We start from the raw sequence: 24,377 nt of genomic DNA on the forward strand, positions 1-24,377 counted from the left end.
CTGACTGGACTGGAATCGTGTGTTGGGCCCAGGCCCTGTGAGACACAGGCAGCTTGAGCCTTATTTTTGCACAAAACACATTTATGCAGCGGCTTTATGCCTTGAGACCAAAGATAACAGAGTTAATAGTGCAAAGGGCTACGAGGGAGGGAATGCAGGAGGTCCCCTCAGCTACTCTTTGCAGCCTGAACAAGAAAATAAGAAAAGCAGGAGCAAAGAGAACAAAATAACAGCAGTAAATCCATACAATCTACAGAAAGAGAGTGAAAAGCTCCAGCTGTTATTCCAGCCTGGAAGGGAGGCATCTCCTCAGTTGTGAACAGCGGAGGGAATTTGCTTTGCGCAGTTTGGGGAGTGAATATCCCCAGCTGAACCACGGGCAGCACAAGCAGGCACTGAGAGGGCAAAAAGTGCTCACAGTGAGAGATCACTGCAGAAAAACGAGGAGGGAGCAAAGCTCAGAATCTTCTGGCTTTTTGAAATCAAACGTGAAATTTTACATCCTCACACACACACACACAATTAAATCAAGTTTATGAATAATAGGTCTTTCTTTGAACTTCTGAAAAGTTCCTGAAACTTCTGAGCACGTCAGCCTTAGGAAGGAAGAATGAAAAAAGGATTTGAAAAGAGAAATGAAGACAAGCTTGATGTTTGTATAATAAAACAAAAATCCAGTGCCAAAGCTTGAGAAAAACAAGGAAATTCAATAGTTCTAACACTGTTCTTTGTCAAACACTAGACACTGAGGATTTGCATTTTCCAACTGCCATCTGGAATTATTTTTTTTAAATTTTAAATGCATAATGGGGAAGTAAAGCAAGACAGCTTATACCTTCATGTCCTCAGGCTTTTTTGTTCCTTTGTTTGCTTTTAAACAAGGAACGTTTACAGATAATGACTGGCTATGATTACTGAGAAATACATAAAGAAAACCAGTTTCTCAAAATGCCCCATCCAAATGCATTAGCAATTAGAACCTCCTCAAGTTTCCATTAGTCTGTCAAAACAAGAAATAATCTTATGGCAGCTGACTAAAATTCTTAAAGATTGTCACACTGATTGAATTTCAAAGTATAGACTTACAAATTCGTAGTCTCCATCCTGTGGTACTTTCCAATCAGATGAATTTTTTGTCTGGCCAGAAACATTTTTCCCAAAGCTATTGATTTGATTCTCCTTCTCCTTCTGTTCAAAGTATTCCAGGAATGATGGTCTGGCTGGCTGCATTGTTTCATCCCTCCCTGGAAGTATTAAAAATCAGAAAAAAATAGTTGTTTTGAAAAATACAATTTTGGTTATACAGCCCTACATCATACCCAGGAGTGATTTTATTTTTTTAGCACACACTAAATCACACAGTACTGCTAAAGTACTTGCTAAAATACTATTTTTCAGCAGCTTTTCCATCATAAACCTGACGGCACAGGGAGAGAAGTGGAGAAGGAAAGCTGAAAGCCCAGCACAGAAGTGATTACAGTGCTGGAGGCCTTGGCCTCTGGACCTGCAATCCATCCCTGCCAGCACACTCCAGGTAACAACTGCACGCACTGAACACCCGAGCTGAGCAGCTGCTGGCCAGACAGGCTGGGCTCCTCCATCCCAGCCAGGCTCCAGGCACTGCAAAAGCAGCAAGCTTCAAAAATAAACAGTGCTGCTTTGCAAGAAACTCACCTTTCTGTTTGTGAACAGAACTGGACAAAAATGAGGCTTTCAATGACCACAAACACCTTATAAATACCACAAAATTGTTTGGGTAGAAATGCTTATTTAACTTGCAAAACTTTTTTTTTTTTTTTTAATAAATAGTCAGTAGGTGTTCAAGTTTACTGCCCTAATTTTAATTTTGTAAATTAGTTCTTCTGAACCAACTTTCTTAGTGGAAGAAAGGCTTATACTTAGACTCAAACAAGCCAGATATACAGATTAACCATTCAATTTTAGGTGTAATTGAGAAACTTGGGGTAGTAAGAAATGGGAGGGCAGCTTCATTTGTAGGGTGATGACAGCACAACAAGGAAGGAAGTGATGAAACGTGAGAGGATGGAAATGCTAATTCCCAACACAGACAGCAACAAAAAAGGCCAAAACAGGAAGAAAACATGAAATTCAACTTCACAGCAAGTCAAGGTTGCAAGGCTTCCAGCAAAGGGAAGATTTCTTCAGCAGTGCAACCAGTCCAGCACCAGATGCTGCCCAGGCTGAGCACACTCAAACTGGGCTGTCCTGAGCTTCAGCTCAGATAATTCCTGAACAGTCTCAGTCCAAACTAAGAGGCAGGCTTGCACAGCAAATGTGCTTTAACAGGGCTGCAGCACAGCACCATGAGAGCTGCAGACACAGCTAAGGGCTGCTCACAGCTCATGGCACTGCCCTGCTCCTGGTGATGAAATCACCAAAACCTGCGAGCAGCACGGAAGCAAGCACTGTAACCCACCAAATGGGCCTGTTCTGTAACACAAGGTTCTCTAGAATAAGTTACTCATACTTGAAACATATGTTTTAGGTGATGCAGGAACCATAATTTTCAGAAAGGAGGATCAGGACTGGAGTTAGCAGAAAATGGCATCAGAACAGCCTAAGTCTGGAGTGCAGAAATAAGTTCAGCGCTGAACGCCATACGTTTGAAATAAATATAATCTGTCAGGCAGGCAACCAACCAAGAGTTTAGAGCTTCAAACAGGCACACAGGGGATGTCCTGTGATGGGTTGGCAAGGTCTGTGTAATGCAGAGACTCTCCCACAAGAGTCTGTACAGAAGGCAGGCTGTCACAAAACAGTCCTCTCTGAGGACATTCAGCAGCGCTTTCTTCTTGAAAAAATATTAGCTGCTCTGGAAACTCATTAAGATTTAATCACAGAATATTATTCTTGCATATAAAATTGCCACCCAGTGATCCAGAACTTCCCTGGCAGACTCTGAACCTCAGAGAAGTGGATGAAGTCCTTGGTCAGCTACAAGATACTCTAGGAAATTATTTGTCTATAGACATGTTAAACATGGAACAAATTTCTACAAAGTATGAAAAATCTTGGCAGGATATTTGGGTTGTGATACTGAGAGAAGTGTGGCTCTGCAGAGCCCTAAATGTCATGATGCATTTTGAAAAAGCCCTGCATCGTTCTGCCTCTCCAGGGCCAGCTAAAAGCTCAAGCATGAACTGAAGTGCTGATACTTTTGCACCACGACAACTGGAGCAAAGACAAATTATTATACCCCTGGCAGTAGTTCCCCTTTTTTTAAAACACAAAACTAAAAAACTCATCATACATAATTAGATCAAGAAAGACACCTTCAGACCAGCAGCGTGAAGGTCAGGCAGAGAACACGTCTGAGAAGGGGAGAACAGCTTTGCTGTTGGGAATAATTACTGAAATACAATCACAATCCAATTACTGCTGAGTGATAAAACATTTATTTAGAATGAAGTAAACACACCCCTTGTACTCTGCTGCAGCTCAGCCTGCTTGAAGCAGGAGGTAAGTTATTATGGACAATCATGGCAATGTTTAACACCAACTAATTTTGCAGAAAGAGAGGAATTCATAACTAGCCAGGCTAATCTATGCACAGCTCACTGACAGCCAGCCTGGGTCTCAATAATTCAGACTTCCTAGGGGGAGAAAAAGAGAAAATCTAAATCATCTTTACATTCTGTTTTGAAGATTACTGTTTGCAGCAGAAGAGTCTGTGAAAGCAAATGTTTCACTCCAGTGACATTGGCTTATTCAGTTCTTGTCTTTTTACTTTCTAAAAAACTGTTCACTCAAAACAGAGCTTAATTCGGGGTGTCAGTTAAAATAACCGTGCTCATTTCCTCACATCTTGTGCTTTACCAAGAACTGCAGCACTTGCACTTGGCAGAAGAGATTTGCAGAGTCCCACCTCCCCAGTGTGCCCAGTCCCCCTGGAGGGCATCCCTTCCCTCCAGCACGTCAGCTGCACCACACAGCTCAGGGCTGTCAGTGACAAAAGGAAGAAGAGGGAAAATTAAGGACCTACAGAAGGTTTTCTTGCTGCCCTTGATGTCCCTGGCCATACTTAATTCTATCAGGGTTTTAGCTTTCCTAACCTGATCCCTGGCTGCTCGGACAATCTCTGTGAATTTCTCCTGGTTACCTGTCCTTGCTTTTACCCTCTGTGGGCTTCCTTTTTGTGGCTGAGTTTGTCCAGGAGATCCTTGTTCATCCAGGCAGGCCTCATGGCATTTTTGCCTGACTTCTCCACTGTCAGGATGCTCCCGAGCTTGGAGGAAGTTAGCCTTGGATATGAACCAGCTTTTTGGGCCCCTTTTCCCTCCATGACTTTATTCCACGATACTGGACCAAGCTTATTCCTGAAGAAGACAAAATCTGCTCTCCTGAAGGACCGGGCAATGAACTTTCTGTGTGATCTCCTTACTCTCCCAGTGAGAGGAGGAGGGGAAATGAACTGCTGCAGAGGGTAACTTGGGTAAACAAAAGGAAGGAAGTTTCACAGCAAGGATGGTTGTGCAACAGAATGGGACTGCAAGGCCTTGAGCAACCAGATCTGACTTTGCATTTGTCCCATTCCAGGGACAACTGCACACAGGGAATCAGCCTGATGAGCACCAGAGCTCCCTGCCACCCAAGAGCTTTTGTGGCACATGCTCTTCACACCCACCATCAGACACCTCTCACCCTGCAGCCACCTTAGGCCTTACAAGCAACATTTAGTCACCAATTTAAGTATATTTAGTCACCAATTTAAGTACATTTAGTCATCAGATTTAGTACATTTCCACACATCAACACATAACTGCATCTTAGTGCTGCTTTACTTTTTAACTGATATAAAGCAGAGATTGTTAAGTGACCAAAAAATGGGGGGAAAAAAGAGATGGCAATAAAAAGGAGAAATAGCTGTGATGCAGATCTAAGATATCTGAAATTTCAGATGTTGCTATGATCTCTGTAGGGGTGTGGATGCAGCAAGATGGACAGAAACACTCCCGGAGACAGAAAGACATTACACCAAATCAATTATCATCCCAGCACAACTGAACTTCTTTTCGTCAATCTTAGCACTTAGCAGCAGTGTCATCTTTCCAAAGATGACCTGCTATTAATTCAACACAAGAGTCACACCACTATATCTTTAAAATTTTGATAACAGGCAGCCAAAGACAAAAATCGATCCCTGCTATTTGCAGAAGCAGATGCTGCTGAAAGATGACACCGCACCGAAAGCGTCCGTGCCAAAAAGCATTTAACTTCCTAATTTTATAGGGTTAGGCTAAAATATGAACATTTGACAGAAAGTGAGATCACAACTGTGGTGGAGAAGAGCCTTTTATGAGAAGGTCACCCCGTGGTGACAAGAAAGGCTTCGCTGCTGCGTCTATTTTGGAATCTAAAGAGTTGCTTATGAGGATGAGCCACGAGAGCTCCCTGGAGCCACTAAAGGTCTATCATTTAGATATGCAGTCATCTTTTAGGAGCTATATTAATTACACAAATGGAACACCACAGCTCTGCTGGGGCTGCTCCAACTGACTGCAGAATTGCAGGTTCAGAGTGGCTGTGCAGAGCAGGGAGGGCTGCTCAGAGCTCAGCCTGCATTCTGTGAAGAGCAGAAGCCCTCCATGGAAAACTCACAGGTGGGCTGGTTTTAAAGTCATGCTTAAAAGGTATAAAAACATCAGTGCTATTGTGTCTGAGAACAGAAAAAGGTGTGAAACTAGTGGGTCCAAAGGTAGAGAATGCTCTAAGTTGGGCACAACAAATATCCCAGTAAACTTTGATTTCTGTGTTACCCTTCAGCACTGGAAAGCAGTGTCCAACTGCACGTGACAGTGTGCAGGCTGGGACAGTCCCTCTCCAAGCACAAATAGCTCAAACACAACTGACAGGTACAGGCAGGGCTCTGAAGAAGCCAGCACTTGGATCCTCTCCTCTGCCAGGCTACAGCAAGGGCAACTTGAAAGAAAAAAACTGAACAATAGTTTACTCCTTTCCAAAAATGTCACCTGTCTGAGTAGCTGAGGGAATGGAATAGGTCAGTCATAGGGGCTGACTGCAGCACACAAACCACCTCACATGAAGCAAAAGATGACAAAGAAGGTGTGGAGAGCCTCCAAGTCATTTGCATTTCCACACGATGCTGCAGAGAAAGCAGAATGATAAAGAAGAAACAGCCTAGTCAATCAAACCAGCAAGAGATTTATTTTTCATACCCAGCAGGAAAGAATATCCATGAAACCAGATCTCTTGCTATCATCTAGCCCCAGAAATCAAAAGACTCATTTCGTTGATTTTGCCAAGTTAGCTCTCACAATTGAAAATTTTCAGAAGCTTACCAGCTTCAAAGAATGCTTTCAAAAAGAAAAGGAGATCTACAAAGACCTTCTATCTATCTGAACAAGCTTGCTGAGAAATGAAACTAAAATTTCTGCTTTTCTCCAAAATTATTCTTCTCTACTCAAACTTGACATCAGAAGAATCCTTGTTTTACTATTCCTTCCTCTTGAAAGGGATTGCTAAGGTCTACCTGGGGTGAATATTTTGGAGTTACAAAGCTTGTCATGAGAGGGAGAGTAAGACAACCTCAGGAACACATTTTGTGTGCACTTTACTCAAGGCAGTTTATACAGTTGAAACTCAAATGCCTGTTCTTGAAGTCACAACGATTAGATTTCCTCCCTACACCACAAAAATTGGAGCTGAAATTATGGCTGGGCACAGTCAGGAGATAATGCTACAAATTAATTTACAATGAAGCTGACATAAATCAGCAACAATTAAATGATCAACTACTACATTAGTGATTTCCAGCTAAGACATGATCCTTGGTATATGTATGTGCATTTGTCAAAAATTCAGAGGCTGCAACCTCTACTAAGCCTTAGTCCTCACTAGTCTCAGTAAGCTGCTGCTTTATATTCAATTATGTAACTTTAAGACTGAAAATACATACTTAGGATGCACAAAGAAAGTGCCTGATGGTCATGTGTAAGCAACACTTCATTAATATTAAATAGAACTGCAGTTTTCTTTGCTTTGGGCTATTTTTTAGAGATCACAGATGAACTTTAGCAGCTGGACAGCATAATTTGTACAGTCTGAAGAGGACTGAGTCATTTTAAGCAGCAGAGCAGAGAGATGTCAAATTATTCAACCGGAGCAAAAATTGCTCCATCATTAATAAGTTCATCCCATGGCAAGAGGAGCTGAAATTTCTCGCATTAAAAGCAGAACACGTAACACTTTTTATCTCTTTGTGAGGACAAGTCTCCCCATAATTATGGCCTATCTCAAATTAAATCAAACCAAAACACTCCCAACAGGTTTTACTATTAATAAGAAACTCCTAAATGAACATAAAAATCCACCTAAATCTCTTAATGAATAAGGTGTGAAAGACATCTGAGGAGAAGAGCACCAACACTTACCCAAAGCTGTAACATCTATGGAGAAAACCCTTCCAAAAATAGGGGAGGAAATCCTCACAGTAATTGAAGGTGCTTAAGGTCAGGTTCCCTCCTTTTATATCTCCTCTGCTTTAAATCTCAGACATGATTATAAATACAGAGCAGCTTTCTTCCTCCATCACAGATTTTCAGTGGCCAGCTCATGTCTTTCACCTCATTAGCCTGAACTGCTAATTTAGTCCAGCAGCCACTGCACGTGACAGGCAGGGAGATGTGAAGGTGCATCCAGAAAGAAGTGAACATTTCCCACTCTGCATTCTCTGGCTCAGCTCCTCATAAATCTTAATGAGAAACAAGCTCATCAGCAGGGATGTATTCTTCACATCCAGCACCTGTGGGTAAGAGCTCAGGCTCCCCAGATGGCACAGAACCAAGCAAGCACTTCCTAACTCCCTTTCTATTCATAAGCCAGAAACTCATTTGCTTATCTAGAGAGAACAGAAAACAACATTGCAATGAACATTTTTTTCCCCTGAAGCTTGAAAATCTGCTGGTAAAAACAAATTTGGTTTTGAACTTCTGCAATGAAGGAATTTGAGAGTTTACCCTTTTTCTTATTCCTGCTTAGGAGTAAGGTTTTCTCCAGGATTTATTTTGATCCAGCAGGGAGTGAGTTTATTCTTAGAAGAGACAGGTAGGCTCCAGTTTGCCTGTATGTGCAAATGCATGAATGTGCATGGAACAGAGGTGTACTTACTAAGTGATTTACTACTACTCTGTCTCTTGGCTGAGTCTCCTGAAGCACTCTGCCTCCTGCACAGTGCTCAGGACCCTGCTAATCACATCTCCCATCTTCTACAAGAAAAAATGCTTCTGTCCAGAAAAAAAAATAAATCTCCTCCTTTCTAACTAAATACAGGAGTGCTCAATAATAAACTGCTAAAACCAGCAAAAATAGCTCTGTTAAACACATACATCCTCTCTCCAATTTCAGTATCTCTGACAAGATAAACAGGTAATTAACTTTGTCTTAATAATGAAGCTTTGTCAAATGTGCAGGACAGCCAAAGGTGGACAAGCTTAGATCCTGGATTAACTTTCCTTCACTCTCCAGCCTGCACAGAGTCTCTATTTCAATTACTAGGGCCAGTGTTCAAAAAGAAAAACAAAACACACGACAAAAACCCCACAACAAAATGACAGCACACACACAACACCTCCCATCCCTCAGAAATGCTGTCTGCATGTTCACACAGCTCAATACACTTAAGTAAATTTTGCTGGCCACTGCTTATGTCAAACTTGCCAGCAAGGCTGCTATTAAAAGTCAGAAAGCAACAGGAACATTTCTCTGTGCAGATTTGTATTCTCCACACCCCAAGAGTGGCAGTGGGATGATTCTTACAGTTTGAGAACAATTTAATCAATGTAGGAGTTTGTATCAGCAGCATGTTATTTAAATGCATTATAATGCTGGGAGTGTTTTATGGTTCAATTATGACTAAATGGACCAATTTGCTTTAAACACAGAACTGCACCACTGGACATTAATAACACTGAGTAGTGGGAAGCTGCTGCAAAGAGCTATTGTTGTCCACGGAGAAAAGCAGAGGCAAAACAAGAACCTCTGGTCAGTATCTTTGATGCACACATGATGTAAACCCTGACAAGATGTGGAGTTATTCTCCACAGTAGCTGTGTGAGCAATTTGGGTAACGTGCCACTGCACTTTCCTGGATAACTAATGGTATTATAGCTACCTCAGCCATACACCAGTAATACTTTAGTCAATTACAATATTAATGCAATCACATAATCCTTCTGCCACCCATTCTCATTCTGCTGCTCACACTGCAGGTTTTACAGTCATTGCTTTATGTGAGAAATCTCAGGTTAATTCACAGGGAAAAAATGTTTCCTGAGTCTTGGCAGAAACATTTCTCTGGCTCGGGTTTAAGTGTCACCCACTGGATGTCTCACACAGCCACCAAGATGACAAGCTTACTCTGAATCATTTTTCAAATAGGAAATTGCCAAGTTTGCGTCTTAGCTCATTTAATTTGCTAATGAAGCCCAATTCCCCCTCAAAAGGGGAAATACTTTTTTAAAATTACACAATCATGCTTAGCAGTGTGGGCATGGTAAAAGCACAACAAAACCCAAGCCACCTCAAACCGGGTAAGAATGAAGCCTGGATTTTTTTATTTTGAACATTTGCAAACTCTAAAGAATTTTTACCAGCACATTACATTATCAAGGTAGAGACAGCAGTCTTATTAAAGCTTCTGGTCTATCTCTGCACCAGACCCTGTACTGAAGGTGTGCCACATGAACAAAAACCCCACACCCACAATCCTTCCCCTGTCTGCAGATTCCTCATCCACCTCAACCCAAACACCAGACAGCCCAACTCACACTGCTGCTGGCAGCTCTGCATTCTCCAGTGTATTTCACCAATTATTTGATGCTTAAACAAGCAAGATGTACTTTAACAGAGAAAATAGGGCAGACTATAGTACTAGACAAACTAGATCCAATTCCACTTGGATCTGATTGTATTGCAGCGTTCAAGGAAGGCAACATTATTATAAAATTATGTTCCATTCTTTAAATCAAAGAGACAAGTTCATGCCAAGATTCTACTATCTAAACAAGTACAGCAAGTAAAGCAGAGAAAGGAAGAGTAAAAGCATAAAGAGTAAAAAATGCTTCACTGTTTACTTTCACTATATATTCTCCCATAGAAAAATTTAAAAAGGGACATTTCCAGACATACTAACAGCCCAAAAGTTATTCCAGCTCTCAAGCACGATGGAAACGCCTGTTATTACAAATCATTGCTCATCTGTAGTTCTCCAGCTACATTTAAAGTTTTCCTGGAATGGTTTAACTGCAATCCATAAGTAATCTTTCAGCAATCGATTTAGAAGTAAAATGTGTCGCAGCACAATTTAGTATCTGCAGTCTCAGGCAATCACTTGAGTGCTTTCAGAATGTGTAATAGAATGTCACAGTGACATTTTTAATGATGCCTGACTATTTATATTGAGTGCCCAGAATAAAGCCAAGCAAACGAAAGAATTTAAGCAAACACAATTACGGCTCAATTGACTGCAAAACAAAACTTCCCCTACAATGTAAAATACTGGAATTTAAGATTCCTCTGAGCTAAGAGGTCACAAACTGATTTATGCAAGAATCACTTTCAAGACTACTGGAAGTTGTTTGCACTTTCAAGGCCATTGGAAGTTGTTTGCTAGAGATTTCTAAGACAATCCTATCTATAAAACACTGAAATACAACACTTTACACACTTTTTACATTAAAAAGAAATACAACCAAACAAAAAACTCGTTAAGACACAGATTTATTTCTTTTAATTAGGAAGAAGGGCTAGAACACAACTTCAGAAACCTGCAGTTAAAAAGCCCAGGACACCTAGGGAAGCTATAATGCCAAATAAAAAAACAAACCAGAAGTTTTTTATTGACTTAACAATAGGTTATATTGTGAGTCATAGGACAAACTGCCAAAAAAATTATAGGTGTCCTTAAAAATATGATTCAATGAAGCTCCTTAAAACTCAGCTGTTCTCACACAGCATTATTATATTTATATGTAAGATTACAAAAAAGCACTTTCTCCAGAGGGTTCTGCAGCAGGCTGATGAGCTCTAGGGCTAAATGCATTTAACTGAATGTTATAAATATGTAAATGGAAAGCTGAAAAACGGAGCTGCAGGGAATTCTCAAAGGGCAAGCTGCTCAGAGACACTGCCCTGCATCCCCAAAACAAACTGAGAAGTGCTCCGTGCAGCAGCCAGCGTTTCAGAGTTACACCACCAAAGGAGGAGAAAAGGGTGCTAAGATAAAGTTACCATTTTCATTAACATCAGATTTGCTGGAATGAAGGTACTAGCAGGCAAAATGCAGCATAACCTGCAGCAGAGTGGGCTGACTGGGCACCACTGTGTGAAGCCCACGGGGATGAAGAGGTCCCGGTGCCAGCCAAACCTCCAGGACTCCAAGCACTCCAGAGCTGCTGCAGCACCTCTGCCACACACCTGGCTGGGAACACCTTGCACAGCAGCAGCTGAGGAGCAGGGAGTTCTCAAGGAGCCTGAAGTCTGAGGAGGGTTTGAAATAAAATCTCCACTTTCCAGTCACGGAGCTCTGAGGAGCCAGAGCTTGTTGTGGAGCTCCCTCTTGAGGGTAGAGCTGCCCCGTGGCAAAGGCATCGCTGCATCCCTGTAACTCGCTCTGCTCAAAACCTGAGCTGTCCTTGCTGAAGAGAGACTATCAAAGGCATCTCCTCGAGCCTCTGAACACCACTTCACACACAGCACCAGGTGCTGTTGAGTTACAAGCACCGCAGCCTTTCAAAGATAGCGAGAAGATAAGCACCTGTCAAACACGGCAGATAAATGCAGGAGGTGCTTTGCTTCCACAGCGCTGGCAGAGCAGGAGCAGCAGACAGCAAAACCTCTGATCCTGTGAGCCATGAAATGGAACAATACACACTGAGGGTGAGAAACTATCAGAGCTTTAGTAAAGAAACTGCAGCTTCACCAGGTTTATTTAGAACTGTTAAAATGTCCCTTTCTTTGGATGGCATTTTGGTGCTCTAAGCCTCCATCTCCTTGCTAGACCAACCTTGTTCCACCACACCATTGTCTTTGCTGCCCCAAGCTGCTACATGGACTGACACCTCTGGGTTTTAATGAGCTGAATCATGTTTAGCAAAGTCTGGAAAAATCTTTGAAGGGAGTCTGCTGAAATCTCCCTCTCAAACCCAACATTGTTTCACAAGCTTCAAAGGGCCCTGACAGGGAAGAAGCTTTCAGCACAGATATTCCTGAGGAAAGGATTTTTCCAATCTCCTGTGAAGAACAGCTAAAGGCTCAATACCAGATGGCCAGGGAAGTCTTCGGAAGCAGTGCCAGAGTCAAAAAAACACGTCTTGCATGTGATGATCATACTTGAGTACTGCTAAGCCCTCAGTCAGCCCTTTCTCCAGCCCTTGAGCAAACAAACATCCAGGCTGGCCAGTTGAGTCATCCCTGAGTGCCTCTGCCTCAGGACTGGGAGGTTAACAAACCAGTGGGAATGGTTTCCTAGGAGAATCCATAATTCAGAAAAATTCCTTCTCTTGTAGTCATACTTTCCTAGGAAGGCTCTCCCTGCCATTTCTTTAATCAAAGAAACATTTTCAACCCTTTTCCAGCTCAAGCTGTAGGACTATCAGTCACATAATTTTAAATCTTACATCCCCTGACAAGGCTTGTGGCTTTAGTAAGCTTTCCTGTTTTCGGGCAGCATGGACTTCAACTCCAATGTCTGAAACACAAACACAGCTCTGCAGCAACACTAAAGAAGCACACCACTCCAGAGAGGTGCCAACCCCTTCCACTGCATGCCCTGATGTGATGGAGCCTTCAATATATTGCTCATTTCATAAATCTGTCTCTTCACTGGATGCATCACTCCTAAAACAGACTAACTGCTTTCAGAGGCCAGGTTACAGCCAGATCATCATCTAAAGCAACACACATTTTGTGATTAACCCCTTGTTAGAGTTCCCCTCTACATTCTGTGAAAAATACAAAACCAGCAAAATAGAAGTGACAAAAAAGCACCCCAAACCACTAGCTAGAAGCAGATCTTATTTAATTAACACAAAACCTTGTGGAAATTGTGCACTTCAGCTATACCAAGTGCAAGACTACAAAGCATGGCTTGAAATTTGAACCTAGAAAGGTTTCTCAGAGGGCACTGACCTAAGAGTTTTGGCTCCCTACATCCAAAAGACACAATAATCGACCAAAAAATATCAAAGCAGGTTGGGAATACATATCATAGCCCACACGAAGCTTTAAGCAATATTCTAGAAGTCAGAGATGTTTCCTTACTTTTCATGGTGCCCTCCTCCTCTTCCTCCTCGGTGTTGATGACCATGGTGCCCAGCTGGGACTCCAGGGTGCCATCGTGCTCTATCATGGTGTTGGCTCCATCACTCATGGTGTTCACAGCTCTGATGGTGCCAGTTTCATCTCCGCTCGCCCTCACCATGGTGCCTGAATCTGTCTCATCCTCCTCCTGTTCAAACACGCCACAAACACAGATTTCACTGATGAAGGGCCATGAAGAATGTCTGTGTTTAAGGACACTGGCAAGTCACACTAATTCAGGGGTTTTTACAGGCACACACAGAAGCAACGTTTGGTTTATGCACTTTGTTCTCTCCCTGACATCTCCAAACAGGTAATGAAAACTAATGAATACTTTTCTGCCACAATGATAAGTTAGAGAACAGATAAATAATCAGCAGAAACTTCTCAGTGCAAGTTGTATCTCATTTTTAAGCTGGTGAAGTGTCTGTAAGAGTAGATTAAAGACTCAATCAGTCATTAAGTGTTTCTATTCCTGCAGGCAGTTCTGAGAGCTGGCCCTAACCCACTCTCTCCAGTGGTACAGCTCACTGAGGAGTCACCATGTCTAAGTCTGGAGAGTATGTGGCACATGGGAAGAAAAGCCCCTCATCCTGGTTTTTTTCTATTTTTAACATTTAAGTAGTTTTACTCATTATAAACCAAAAAAAAAAAAAAACCAAAAACAACTACATTTGCAAATCTTTAAAAAGGATTCAAACAAACTATCAAAGTTCAGTAAATTTTTTTCAATGAAAATTAATTTTTATCTTTCCATTTGCTTAAAGGAACTAACAACAAAAGTTGGAATTACTGCTGCCAAGGCTTAGGAGACTGATTCTGTAGAAAACACTACCTCTTCAAACCAATTCTGGCAGAACAACTTCCTGGCAGAGTTATGTTAGCCAGGGATGGCAGTTCCATCAGGTGGTGTGTGCTTCACTAAGTGTGTATTGTGACTAGGACTTCATGAAGAACAGGGTCAGGATTTCCACGATCCATTTGGTTTCTTCAAAATGTGGACCAGCTATCCAAGAGCAGGGAGGGAAGTGCCTTTCTAGGTTTACACGAGAGTTTCTAGGCATCTCACCTTAGATGAGATCCTGCTTTGTTCTCAGGATTAAGCTGACATGCTTTATGTGACCATGGCCTTACTGATCTGTGTTAGTGTGAGAAGGAAAGCACACAGGGGTTGCACATCAAGCTGTATTTCTCCATCTCAGTGGCATGGAAAGGGAGAGGTCACCTCTGCATGTTCTGGTGTTCCCAGCAGAACATGTTGTGTCAAGTTGTGTCTATGTTGTGTCAAGTGTGTCTATGAAATTTACTTCCCAACCTCAAAACCAATAGCAAGAGAGGAGAAAACTACACAAGATGTTAATAGAGGAGAATTAATTTTGTGTGGAGTTGAGTGGGTGAGAGGAAGTAATAAATTTGTTAGCTACACATCATTTAACAAAGGACTGCATCAGAAGTTTTCACATCACTTGGGAAGTGTTTGGGAAGCTTTTCTGCTAGCAGACACTGAGTAGAGAAGCTTCAGGAAAACACACACACCAACAGGGAGGACTCAACTCCATCACACAGACACCACCTCTCAGCACTGTGACCCCCCATCAGTCAGAAATGAAGAAGGGATGGCAAAGACAAAACTCAGGGTAGGGACACTACTCATAGATTTGACATCATGGCAACGTGACCAGTAAAGTTACTTCCACACTGAATAAATATCCAGTCCTAGACTGCAAAACCAGATGCACAACGTGTTCAGCACAGATACCATGGACCATGCTGCTCAAGTGTGACCCCTGAGCAGGGCTGGCATACATTGCCTTGTGCTGCCCATTTCATTTACTCAGGCTGAAGCAGGCAGAGGCTCAAAAACCAGCTTTCAACATGCTTCCCAAACTCACATGCTGTAACCACTGAAACAAAGAGCCAAACTGAAATTCACAGCAAGCCCTGAACACTTCCCATGCCCTCACCTCAGGCTTCTGTCGGTTGCTCTTGTGTAGAAGAAAGTTTCTATAAGGGATGTTCTAAAGCACAACAGTAAAACAACACAACAGACTTATATCACAGTGCATCAGAGATGATATTATTATTCTGTACAAGGAGAGCTGTCTAAGACCTGAACCTACAATGAAAACATTCTCACTACTGCATAAATAATATAATCCAGCTGGGAAAATGAATCAAGTCTTTGCATACAGCACTTTGCAGCCCAGCCTCAAGCTGCACTATCAGGTGAACAGTACCCCACACATGCTGCCTGTCCCACTCAAATACAGCTTGAGCAGGGACCCAGCATCAGGTTACACAGTCAGAAAGTAGAAAACTCCAGAACTAACTCAAATCCACTGGCAATTGGACAAAATGTTGCAAAAACAGAACCTGAAGCAGTTAAGCCTTATGAAAGGAGCGAGAGTTTGCACAGGGCTGCTATTAAATACTCACTGAATTTTCTTCATCCTCTTGGTCAAGTTCACGCTGCTGTGCCTCTTGGCGTTTCAGCTTGATGTCCATGGCTTCATTAATCAGGTCTCTCAGAATTGATACTCCTTTGGCACTTTTAACAAATGGATGCTGAGAAATATTTTAAAAACAAATAAGCACTGCATCCAAAGCAGGACAGAACAGTAAAACACTGTTACTACGGCCTACTTCAAATCAAATTAAGGTTTAACTAGAAACATTACTAAAATAAAGATCCAGTTCTTCTGTTTGGCACAAGAGGGAGACCTTCCACCCTCCAAACAAGATCAAGCTCCAAGGGCACAGCTGCTGTGAGACCTTGGGCTCATTCACTACCAACAGCTCTACTTACTTCTTTCCTTAGCTTAGCTAAGGAAAGAACCAATTAGCTAAGTCAAGAACCAATTACACAGACCATTACCATGCCTGGAACATTCTGAGCAACCACTTACACTTAGCCTGCCCTGTTTTGTGTTTTAAGAGACACTTTCTTGGCAGTGCTGGTGGGAATTTGAAAGTAAAACAACAAATCCAAACGAAACCAGCAAACCAACAACAAACTCTGAAAGCCAAAACAACAAAAACACCCCAGAGAAGACAAAGGAAGTTGAAGCCAGACTGCTTGTTAGAGAAGAACTGAGAAGTTGAAGTTGAATGTGAAATTTTTAAAATGAGTTACTAAAAAGAAAAATCTGCAGTGAGCAAGAGCAGCAAGAAACGAAACCAACATCTCAAGAGCCACACAGCACAGCCTGCCCTGGGCGAGCCTCCCCCAGAGCTTATGTTCTCCCAAGAAAAGGCAGACCTGCAGCAGCTGTGTCGCAGTGGCTCTCTGCTCCGGGCTCTTCACAAGACACTGCTTCACAAAGTCTGTAAAACTGTCCGACCACAGCTCCGGTTTGCGGAAGGTTGGAGGTGGATTGGTAGGAATCATGAAAATCGCCTGAAAGCAGAAGAATATTTCAGATTTCCACGACAAAGCTTAAAACCAACAATTCAACATAAATACAGCCAAACACATGCTGGTAATAAAGAACAGTGGGCTTTTCCAGGTGCTGCCTCTGAGGAGTTTGTGCCAATATTACACACAAATCTGCTCACAGGGATGAAGCAGCAAGAAAACAGAGGTTTCTCACTAGGTGCTCACACCTGGCTGAGCCATTATGTGCCCCAAAAGTGCCAATTTGACATTTTTCAGTCTCTAAAATTTGTGCTTGCATTTAAAAAAAAAATTCAAAAAATTATTTGGATAATGCAGCTGAAAATATCCTTCACGTCCAACACAGAGCACCAGCTATGTCTTAACAGATGAGGATTGTGATTTTTTTTTATTCCCATGCAGATTCTTCTTCACAAAGACGTGTTTTTCATTTAATCAACAGTGCAAAGAACTGACAGAAAACAACTTGTTCTATACATTAAAAACAAGATTGCATGCTGATATATGCCTCAGCCAGCTATGATATCAAACCTCTTCCATCCAGCAATACATTTAAGGCCACAGTCCTTACCCTCATGGGATGAATATCTGCATATGGTGGCTTTCCTTCAGCCATTTCTATTGCAGTGATTCCCAGGGACCAGATGTCTGCCACACAATTATACCCAATCTCCTGAATCACTTCTGGAGCCATCCAAAACGGGGTCCCTATGACTGTGTTCCGCTTTGCCATGGTGTCCTGAGGAGAACAGGATAAATATCCAGACAACCGCAACTGTATTAGCCACAAACAGTCATTAATGATTAATTATCATTAATTATCACCCTAATTATCTTGCACGCATGCAGATTATCAGACTCAGCAAGACTAGAATACAGAAGTCTGCAAAGATCAATTAAAATGGGCTCACAGAACTTAAATTATACTAAAAAAAGCAGCAAATGCTATTGCAAACCATTACTTAGTTGTAACAGCTTCCACAGAGGCAGATCTGTCCTAATCTGCTGCTGGTTTAGCATCTCATGTTGAGGCAAAGTGCTAAAAACCAGCTATGAACAATTTGTCCAGCTCCACAATCCCATCACACACACAGGTTACAAAGATAAACTGAAATGTACCCAGGTTTTACTTACTGTAAGTTGTCCTGCCACTCCAAAATCAGCAAGTTTAGCATGTCCCTCTGTATTTAGCAGTATATTTCCAGCTTTGATGTCCCTGTGTATTTTCCTCATAAAATGCAGGTACTCGAGTCCTTTCAGAGTCGATTGCACTATTGTAGCAATTTCCTCCTCTGTGAGCTGAAGAAGGGAAGAGTTACTGCCAACACACCAGTGCCTGAGACACAGCACTATTGTGCTTTGGTCTGAATTTTACTGGGATTCACTAATTGCCACTTAATTGCCTCCACTAAGGGTTGCCATACCAATGGGGAATCAGTTAGTGACTTACAGCATTATGCAGCAGAATTAGATCACAACCAGCATGAACACACTACCACATTTCATATGCCACAACCTTTTCTCTGCTAGTAATTCTTATCCTGAAATAACCAAAGTAAGGCAAAGTAGGGCCTTACTTGGAATCAATCTGGGCTTTCAAGAAACCCAACACACCAATTAAATTGTCCAGATAACCAAAACTCAGTGTAACCAGTTTTCTCGTTTTCAGAGTAACAAAGGACCTGCAGCTCAAATTATGGCCAATGGTTGTGTCAGGCACTGAACACTGAGAATGATGCCCTAACTACTCAGCTTCCTTAAGCTGCTGGACACCCATACTCCCCCCCATGCACTCAGGAGAAAGGACAGACGTACGGTTTTATTTCGTAACCGAATAATGTCAGACACAGATCCAGCACCACAGTATTCCATGACTATCCACAGGTCCGTGTTCTTAAAATAGCTGCCGTAGTATTTCACCACATGAGGACTAGGAAAGAAGAAGGATAAAACAAAGGGTCAAACACCAGTAACCAGCATCACTGAATAAGCACAATACACTGCAGAGACCCTAAGTACAGTTTAGAAACTCAGTGCTGAAGTGCCACTGAAACCCAGAGCAGAAGTATTCCAGAGCACCCTGAATTCTGCACAGGGCTCCCCAGTCCTGCCAAGCCTGTTCCCACAGCAGGGCTCATATGACCTGCCCGTAAGTCACTCCAGGGAGCTAAACTGTCCAACAAATCCCACGGAAACAAGGAGTGATTAGCCTTTCAGTCTGGTTCAGCTCCCTGAGCCAGGTTACAGCAGGGTCAGGGCTGGGGCAGGACAAGGAATGGGAAACAGGCCACAGCAGCCCCTGGAAAAGGTGCTGCAGAACATTTGCAAACAAACATAAACAATAAATAAAGCAATTGCTTTATTTATTTCCACAATTTGCTGGAAAATAGCTATCATGCTCATTAAGACATGCTCCTCACTACCACGTGAACCTACTTGTCTCTTAGATTTAGTCCAGGATTTATTTTAGGATCTCAGTACAACCTCAGACTCTGTCTCAGTCAGCTATCTGGATGCCCAAAAAGCAAACAACCTAATAAAGTACACTGCTCAGAAAGGCCATGTGTCCTCTGGAAAAGGTAAAGCAGAAACTAACAGAAAGACTGTTCCTGATTTGATGGGAATGGAGTTAAGGAACAAAAGCATGTTTAATCTATTATCTGCTGAACATTTTCTAATGAAAAAGCTTTAAAACTAGCAAGTCAGTCACACTGCACAGTGTCCCTTGATGCTTGCACAGAAAAAGTGATGCTCCAGTGATTCACTCCCTCTGAGTTCACAACTCTGAGGTCTCACTTTAGGCCTTACAATACTAACATTTAATTTAAGGGAAAATAGTAATGCATTTCAAGTTACACAGCAAGATTTTTCAGGAACAATTTCTTTCAAGATACACTCTGCTGCCTGGCCCTAAGTCATCTTCATTTAACTACAGTGAGAGTGGAATGCAATAGAGTAAGTGACTGGGACCACAGTTCTATACTGCTCATGTAATTTATTTTAAATGGCTTTCCACACAGGAAGTCCTTCAAAGTAGTGTTTCCTAAGGCCAGATTCATAACACCAGAAGAAATGAGTGTATTTTAAACCTTCAGCCTTGGACTTTGAGAGGGTCTTCCCTACCCACAAGCTCTTCACTGGCTAAGTCACTGCAGCATCCCCTATAAAACATGCACAAAGGGCAACAACCACCCTCAGCCCACAGGGCTGCCAGCAGGTTATTCAGGGGATGCTCAGATCAGCAGCCAGCTTGTACTGCAGCACAGCCTGCAGAGCAGGACAGGACCAGGAAGGACAGTCCTGCCCCAGGAGCAGGTGACAGCACGGAGGCTGTGCACACGCAAGAGCAGTCATGCATTAGTGGCTCTCACCCACGTGCCCTTTAAGAAAGAAACAATAAACCTCCTTCTAACAGTTCTCTAGCCTTGCTGGGAAGCCACCAGCACCCCTGTGAGCAGGGCAGCTGCTGCTCAGCACGCAATCAGGTTCCCACTGTCCCAGAGGTGACAGGGCAGGAGGCAGCGACTGCTCACAGGGCTGGCTCTCGGCTGGCAGCCAGGACAGGGTCACCCCCTCAGCTCAGGGCCCTCTCCTGCTGCAAGCCACACCTCTGCTGCCTCGCCTTTGCACCACCCAAATGGTCAGCTAAGGTGGCTCAGTTGATACGAGGTAACTTGGTTGTACAAGTGCAGCCTGTTAAAACACATTTAAGGCAACATCACGGCTCTTGTTTGATTAAACCCAGGTCACGGGTGATTCTTTTCCTTGCGTGCCAATGAAGGGATTTGCAGCACACACTTACCTGTCACATTGTTGCATTATGGATATTTCCTTGATGATTTCTTGCAGGTCAGATTCCACAGGAACTTGTTTAATTGCAACAACTTGACCCGTCTCTTTATGGATGGCTTTGAACACACTGCCATAAGAACTGGAAAACAAAACATTAAACAAATACTGAATATAGTAATGTTTTAAAAAATGCACGTGTTATGGTTTTTCTTTTTGCAAGTGTAACCATCAGGTAAAAAATTAACTATCCTTCTATTAAAAATATTTTGTATTTTAATGTTAATAATCAGCCCACTAACTTTTAAACACTGTAATACAAATAAGTCAGCAAACCTAGTGAGGAAAGAGCACACCATCATTACACTGACCATAGCTTTGGAATGGCCTTTCACATAAATTCAACACCTAAAAATTCTCTTTTTCCAGCACAGAGTACAAGCTGAGCTCAGTAAGAACTACAGCTCTGGTCAGAGAGGTTTGCTTGCTCCTGTCAGATATCACTCTTATTTCCAACTTCTTCACTTCACAGCAGCCAGGCAGATTTAGAATTCAGTCTTTTCAAACTGCTTAAGGCAGTGAACGTGTCACTGCAGGAGTGTTCCCATGCTGCTCTGCCTCACCAAAGGGCACAGCTTCAGTCAAGTTCACTTCCACCAGGCAGATCTTCCTCAAGAGGGACCAGGGATGAACTACAAAATCCCTTGAGTTCCCACAGAGCTCTACCAACTCCAGGCTGGGATTTTTCATGAACTTTCAAACTCCCTACTGCTGACCCATAACCTGCTATTTGGATTGAGATCCTGAGAATCAAATTCTTTATTCTGGTATTAACAAACAATGCCACTACGTCAGAAGCTACCTTTCAGAAACAGGACCATGACAAAAGTGACACATCAGAGTCCACTGAACACACCTCTATTACATAGATGTGTTTTCCTAGAAAAATGTACACTGGGCCCACTGGAACACAACACATACCCTTCTCCAAGCTTCTCCAGGACATCAAATACTTCTTCAGGTTGTTTGGTTAAACTGTCTTCATCTAACTTCTTCAGCTGCCTGAAAGGGCAAGAAGAGAGATGTTATTACATTGAATTTTATGGCAGCTTGGGCTCTGCTGAAACAGAAGAATAAATAGCACCACTTAAACATACAAAAGGTTTGGCATGAAGTAAATTGATTATGAAGTAAGTTTATTTCACCTGATGAGGAGACTGAATATTACTAGCATCCAATAGCAAAAAAGGACTGGGAATTACAAAGAATAGAATGTGAGCAGGCAGACAATTCTACAGCTCCTCTTGGCAGAAATCAGTTTCAGGATCAGATTTCAGGTGGTCACATCTCAGTGTGGCACAGTCCTGAAGCCACTGAACATATCTGCTGAATTTCAGTATCTGCAATGGAAGGATACCACCAAAAAAAGGGAACATCATCTTCCCTGATGCTTAGAGTATGTGTGGAATACATTTGTTGGGAGGCAGAGGGCAATACTGCTCTCACCTGTACATTTTTAACATCAAAACTTCTGATCTGAACTTCATGGGCCTGGACATTTACTAGGAAGATTCCATCAGGAAAAACAAAACTGTATCTGACTCTCAGGATATTAATGCCATCCCTCTTAAAGTATTGCTAGTAAGAGTCAGCTGAAGTTATTTCTAGGAATAAAAACCTGCCATGTGCTGTGATTCTTGACGTGGCCCCCCTTTCCCCCAGTACAGCTTTTAGGGAGATGCTGTACACAAAGCAACAAGAAGCTCAATCATATTTGTTTGAGTCTACACAGGAGAGCTGTTCACCAAACCTCCTGAAACAGCTAAGGACTACATAACAAAAAGGTCTGAAAACATTATTTTATTGTCAGTGGTAAGAGTATCCAACTGCCCACAAACAAGTGCTCTTTCACTTTCATGTGAACTAAAAAAAAAAATCTGAAACAACAATGAACAAAACCAAAAAACAACCAACAAAGCCCCCTCCAAACTCCCTAAACCAGCTCATTTAAGTTTTTTAAACACAGAAACTTAAAAGAGTCTCAGAGTTTTTAGCACTGACTGGTGTTTAAAGTAAAACACGTGGTTGCCTGCAACTGTGAATTACTCCTGAAAGCTCTTACAGCTGTTGCTAAAGATCAGGACTCCAGTTACAGGAATACTAATTTGTATACTAAATATAGAACTTTTTAACCCAATTTCTTCAGAAATAGAATGAAAAAGCATTCATTGATCCCTGGCTATTATGTTCATGTACAAAAGCCACACGGGAGGAGCAGCTCACGCATGGGGCACATACAATGGCTTCCTGAAGCAGAGGAAACATTATATAGAAGCAGACTCAGGAAGTGGTGAAATACTGAAAGTAGCTGCTGGCTTCCCTGCTCAGATAAGCATTAAACAGAGTTTACTTGTCCCTGTGAAAATGGAGAGGGAAGAAGGTGTGGGAAAAGGGGAAAAGCAAGTAATACATGCACCAGAAAACACATAAGCCACCATTGCCATGGGGCCCAAAATGTGGTGACGCAAGAGGCAGACCCTTCTAGTTTGAGGCCTAAATTCTACCAGCATAAAAGGGAAAAAAAAGGACTTTTCATATACCCAAACACAATAACCAGACAACTACTGTGCTTGCAGCAAACAGCCTAATTCCTGCTACAGACCAGGAGCCCAATTACTTTGCATTGTCCTGCTCCACGGAGTGCACTGCTGTCTGACACACTCTGCCTTCTCCTGGAGGTTTATACCACACAGAGGTAACAGCAACACAAACCCAATCTCATCTCTGTTGTAATTCAGATCTAATCTTAATCACCTGCCCCATAAGCAATTATAGAATAAAACCAAGCTTGTTTTGGTTTTTAACAGAATGCACATCACTGTTTAACCAAAGGGGCCAATGCCACTGGGGACCAGCGCCAGCAGCTTCCTTTGTTCGCAGCCGAAGCGCTGCCGGGCCCCAGCTGCGAGCCACTGATAGGATTCTGACACTGACACCTCATTCACAGCCGCCGATGGCCAGCTGTGCCCCGCAACCCGGCCCGGCAGCCCGAGATACGGACTCACGGCTTCGTGCGGGGGCCGCCCCCAAACCCCCGAGGCTCCGGGCTCGGTGTGCCAGGTGTGCTCGGTGTGCCAGGTGTGCTCGGTGTGGTCCGGTGTGCCAGGTATGTCTGGTGTGCTCGGTGTGCCCGGTGCGGTCCGGTGTGCCAGGTATGTCTGGTGTGCTCGGTGTGCCCGGTGTGCTCCGGTGTGCCAGGTATGTCTGGTGTGCTCGGTGTGCCCGGTGCGGTCCGGTGTGCCAGGTATGTCTGGTGTGCTCGGTGTGCCCGGTGCGGTCCGGTGTGCCAGGTATGTCTGGTGTGCTCGGTGTGCCCGGTGTGCTCCGGTGTGCTCGGTGTGCCAGGTGCGTCTCGTGTGCCCGGTGTGGTCCGGTGTGCCCGGTGGGAAGGCGGCAGTGCCAGGGCTGGGCACCGCTCCCGGACACGGCACCGGGGGCACAGACCCGCACAAAACTCACCCAAGGGGAGACGCGGCGGGAGAACAAGTGAGCGGGGCTGTGTCACCGCACGGGCACGGGCCAGCACACCTCGTACAGCCGCGGAAGCCGGCGGGAGCTCCCGCAGCAGTGCCCTCTCCCCAGCGTTCCGGTTTAAGCCGCTTTCCGCACCTGAGTGCGGGGCTGTCCCAGCAGGGACCGCCAGGCGCTGCCCGGTGCCACGGACTGCTGCCCACGGCCCCGCGGCTCCGGGCAGCGGCAGCGCTCCGGAGAACCGAGGGGGCCGGAGCTCGGCGCGCCCGCAGCCCCGCTCCCGGCCCCGCTCCCGGCCGACAGCAAGGGGGTGACACGGGCCGGA

The 24,377-nt window shown here is 43.4% G+C and overlaps 1 protein-coding gene across 2 annotated transcripts in view; it reads right to left on the reverse strand.

Annotated features, from left to right (window-relative positions):
* The window catches only part of STK4 (serine/threonine kinase 4), a 47,668-nt gene that overhangs the window by 23,103 nt on the left and 188 nt on the right, over positions 1-24,377 (reverse strand). Inside the window, exons 2-11 of one of the 2 annotated variants that reach the window (XM_038158832.1) lie at positions 21,503-21,583; positions 20,535-20,663; positions 18,548-18,662; positions 17,867-18,031; positions 17,304-17,471; positions 16,598-16,735; positions 15,775-15,903; positions 15,303-15,356; positions 13,300-13,486; positions 1,087-1,244 (exon numbers count right to left, since the gene is read on the reverse strand). In XM_038158832.1, coding sequence (XP_038014760.1) covers positions 1,087-1,244; positions 13,300-13,486; positions 15,303-15,356; positions 15,775-15,903; positions 16,598-16,735; positions 17,304-17,471; positions 17,867-18,031; positions 18,548-18,662; positions 20,535-20,663; positions 21,503-21,583 — 1,324 coding nt within the window. The remainder of the gene's footprint in view (positions 1-1,086; positions 1,245-13,299; positions 13,487-15,302; positions 15,357-15,774; positions 15,904-16,597; positions 16,736-17,303; positions 17,472-17,866; positions 18,032-18,547; positions 18,663-20,534; positions 20,664-21,502; positions 21,584-24,377) is intronic. The other variant, XM_038158833.1, reaches the window with a different exon arrangement.

Source organism: Motacilla alba, chromosome 20, assembly GCF_015832195.1.
Source record: "Motacilla alba alba isolate MOTALB_02 chromosome 20, Motacilla_alba_V1.0_pri, whole genome shotgun sequence".
NCBI lineage: Eukaryota > Metazoa > Chordata > Aves > Passeriformes > Motacillidae > Motacilla > Motacilla alba.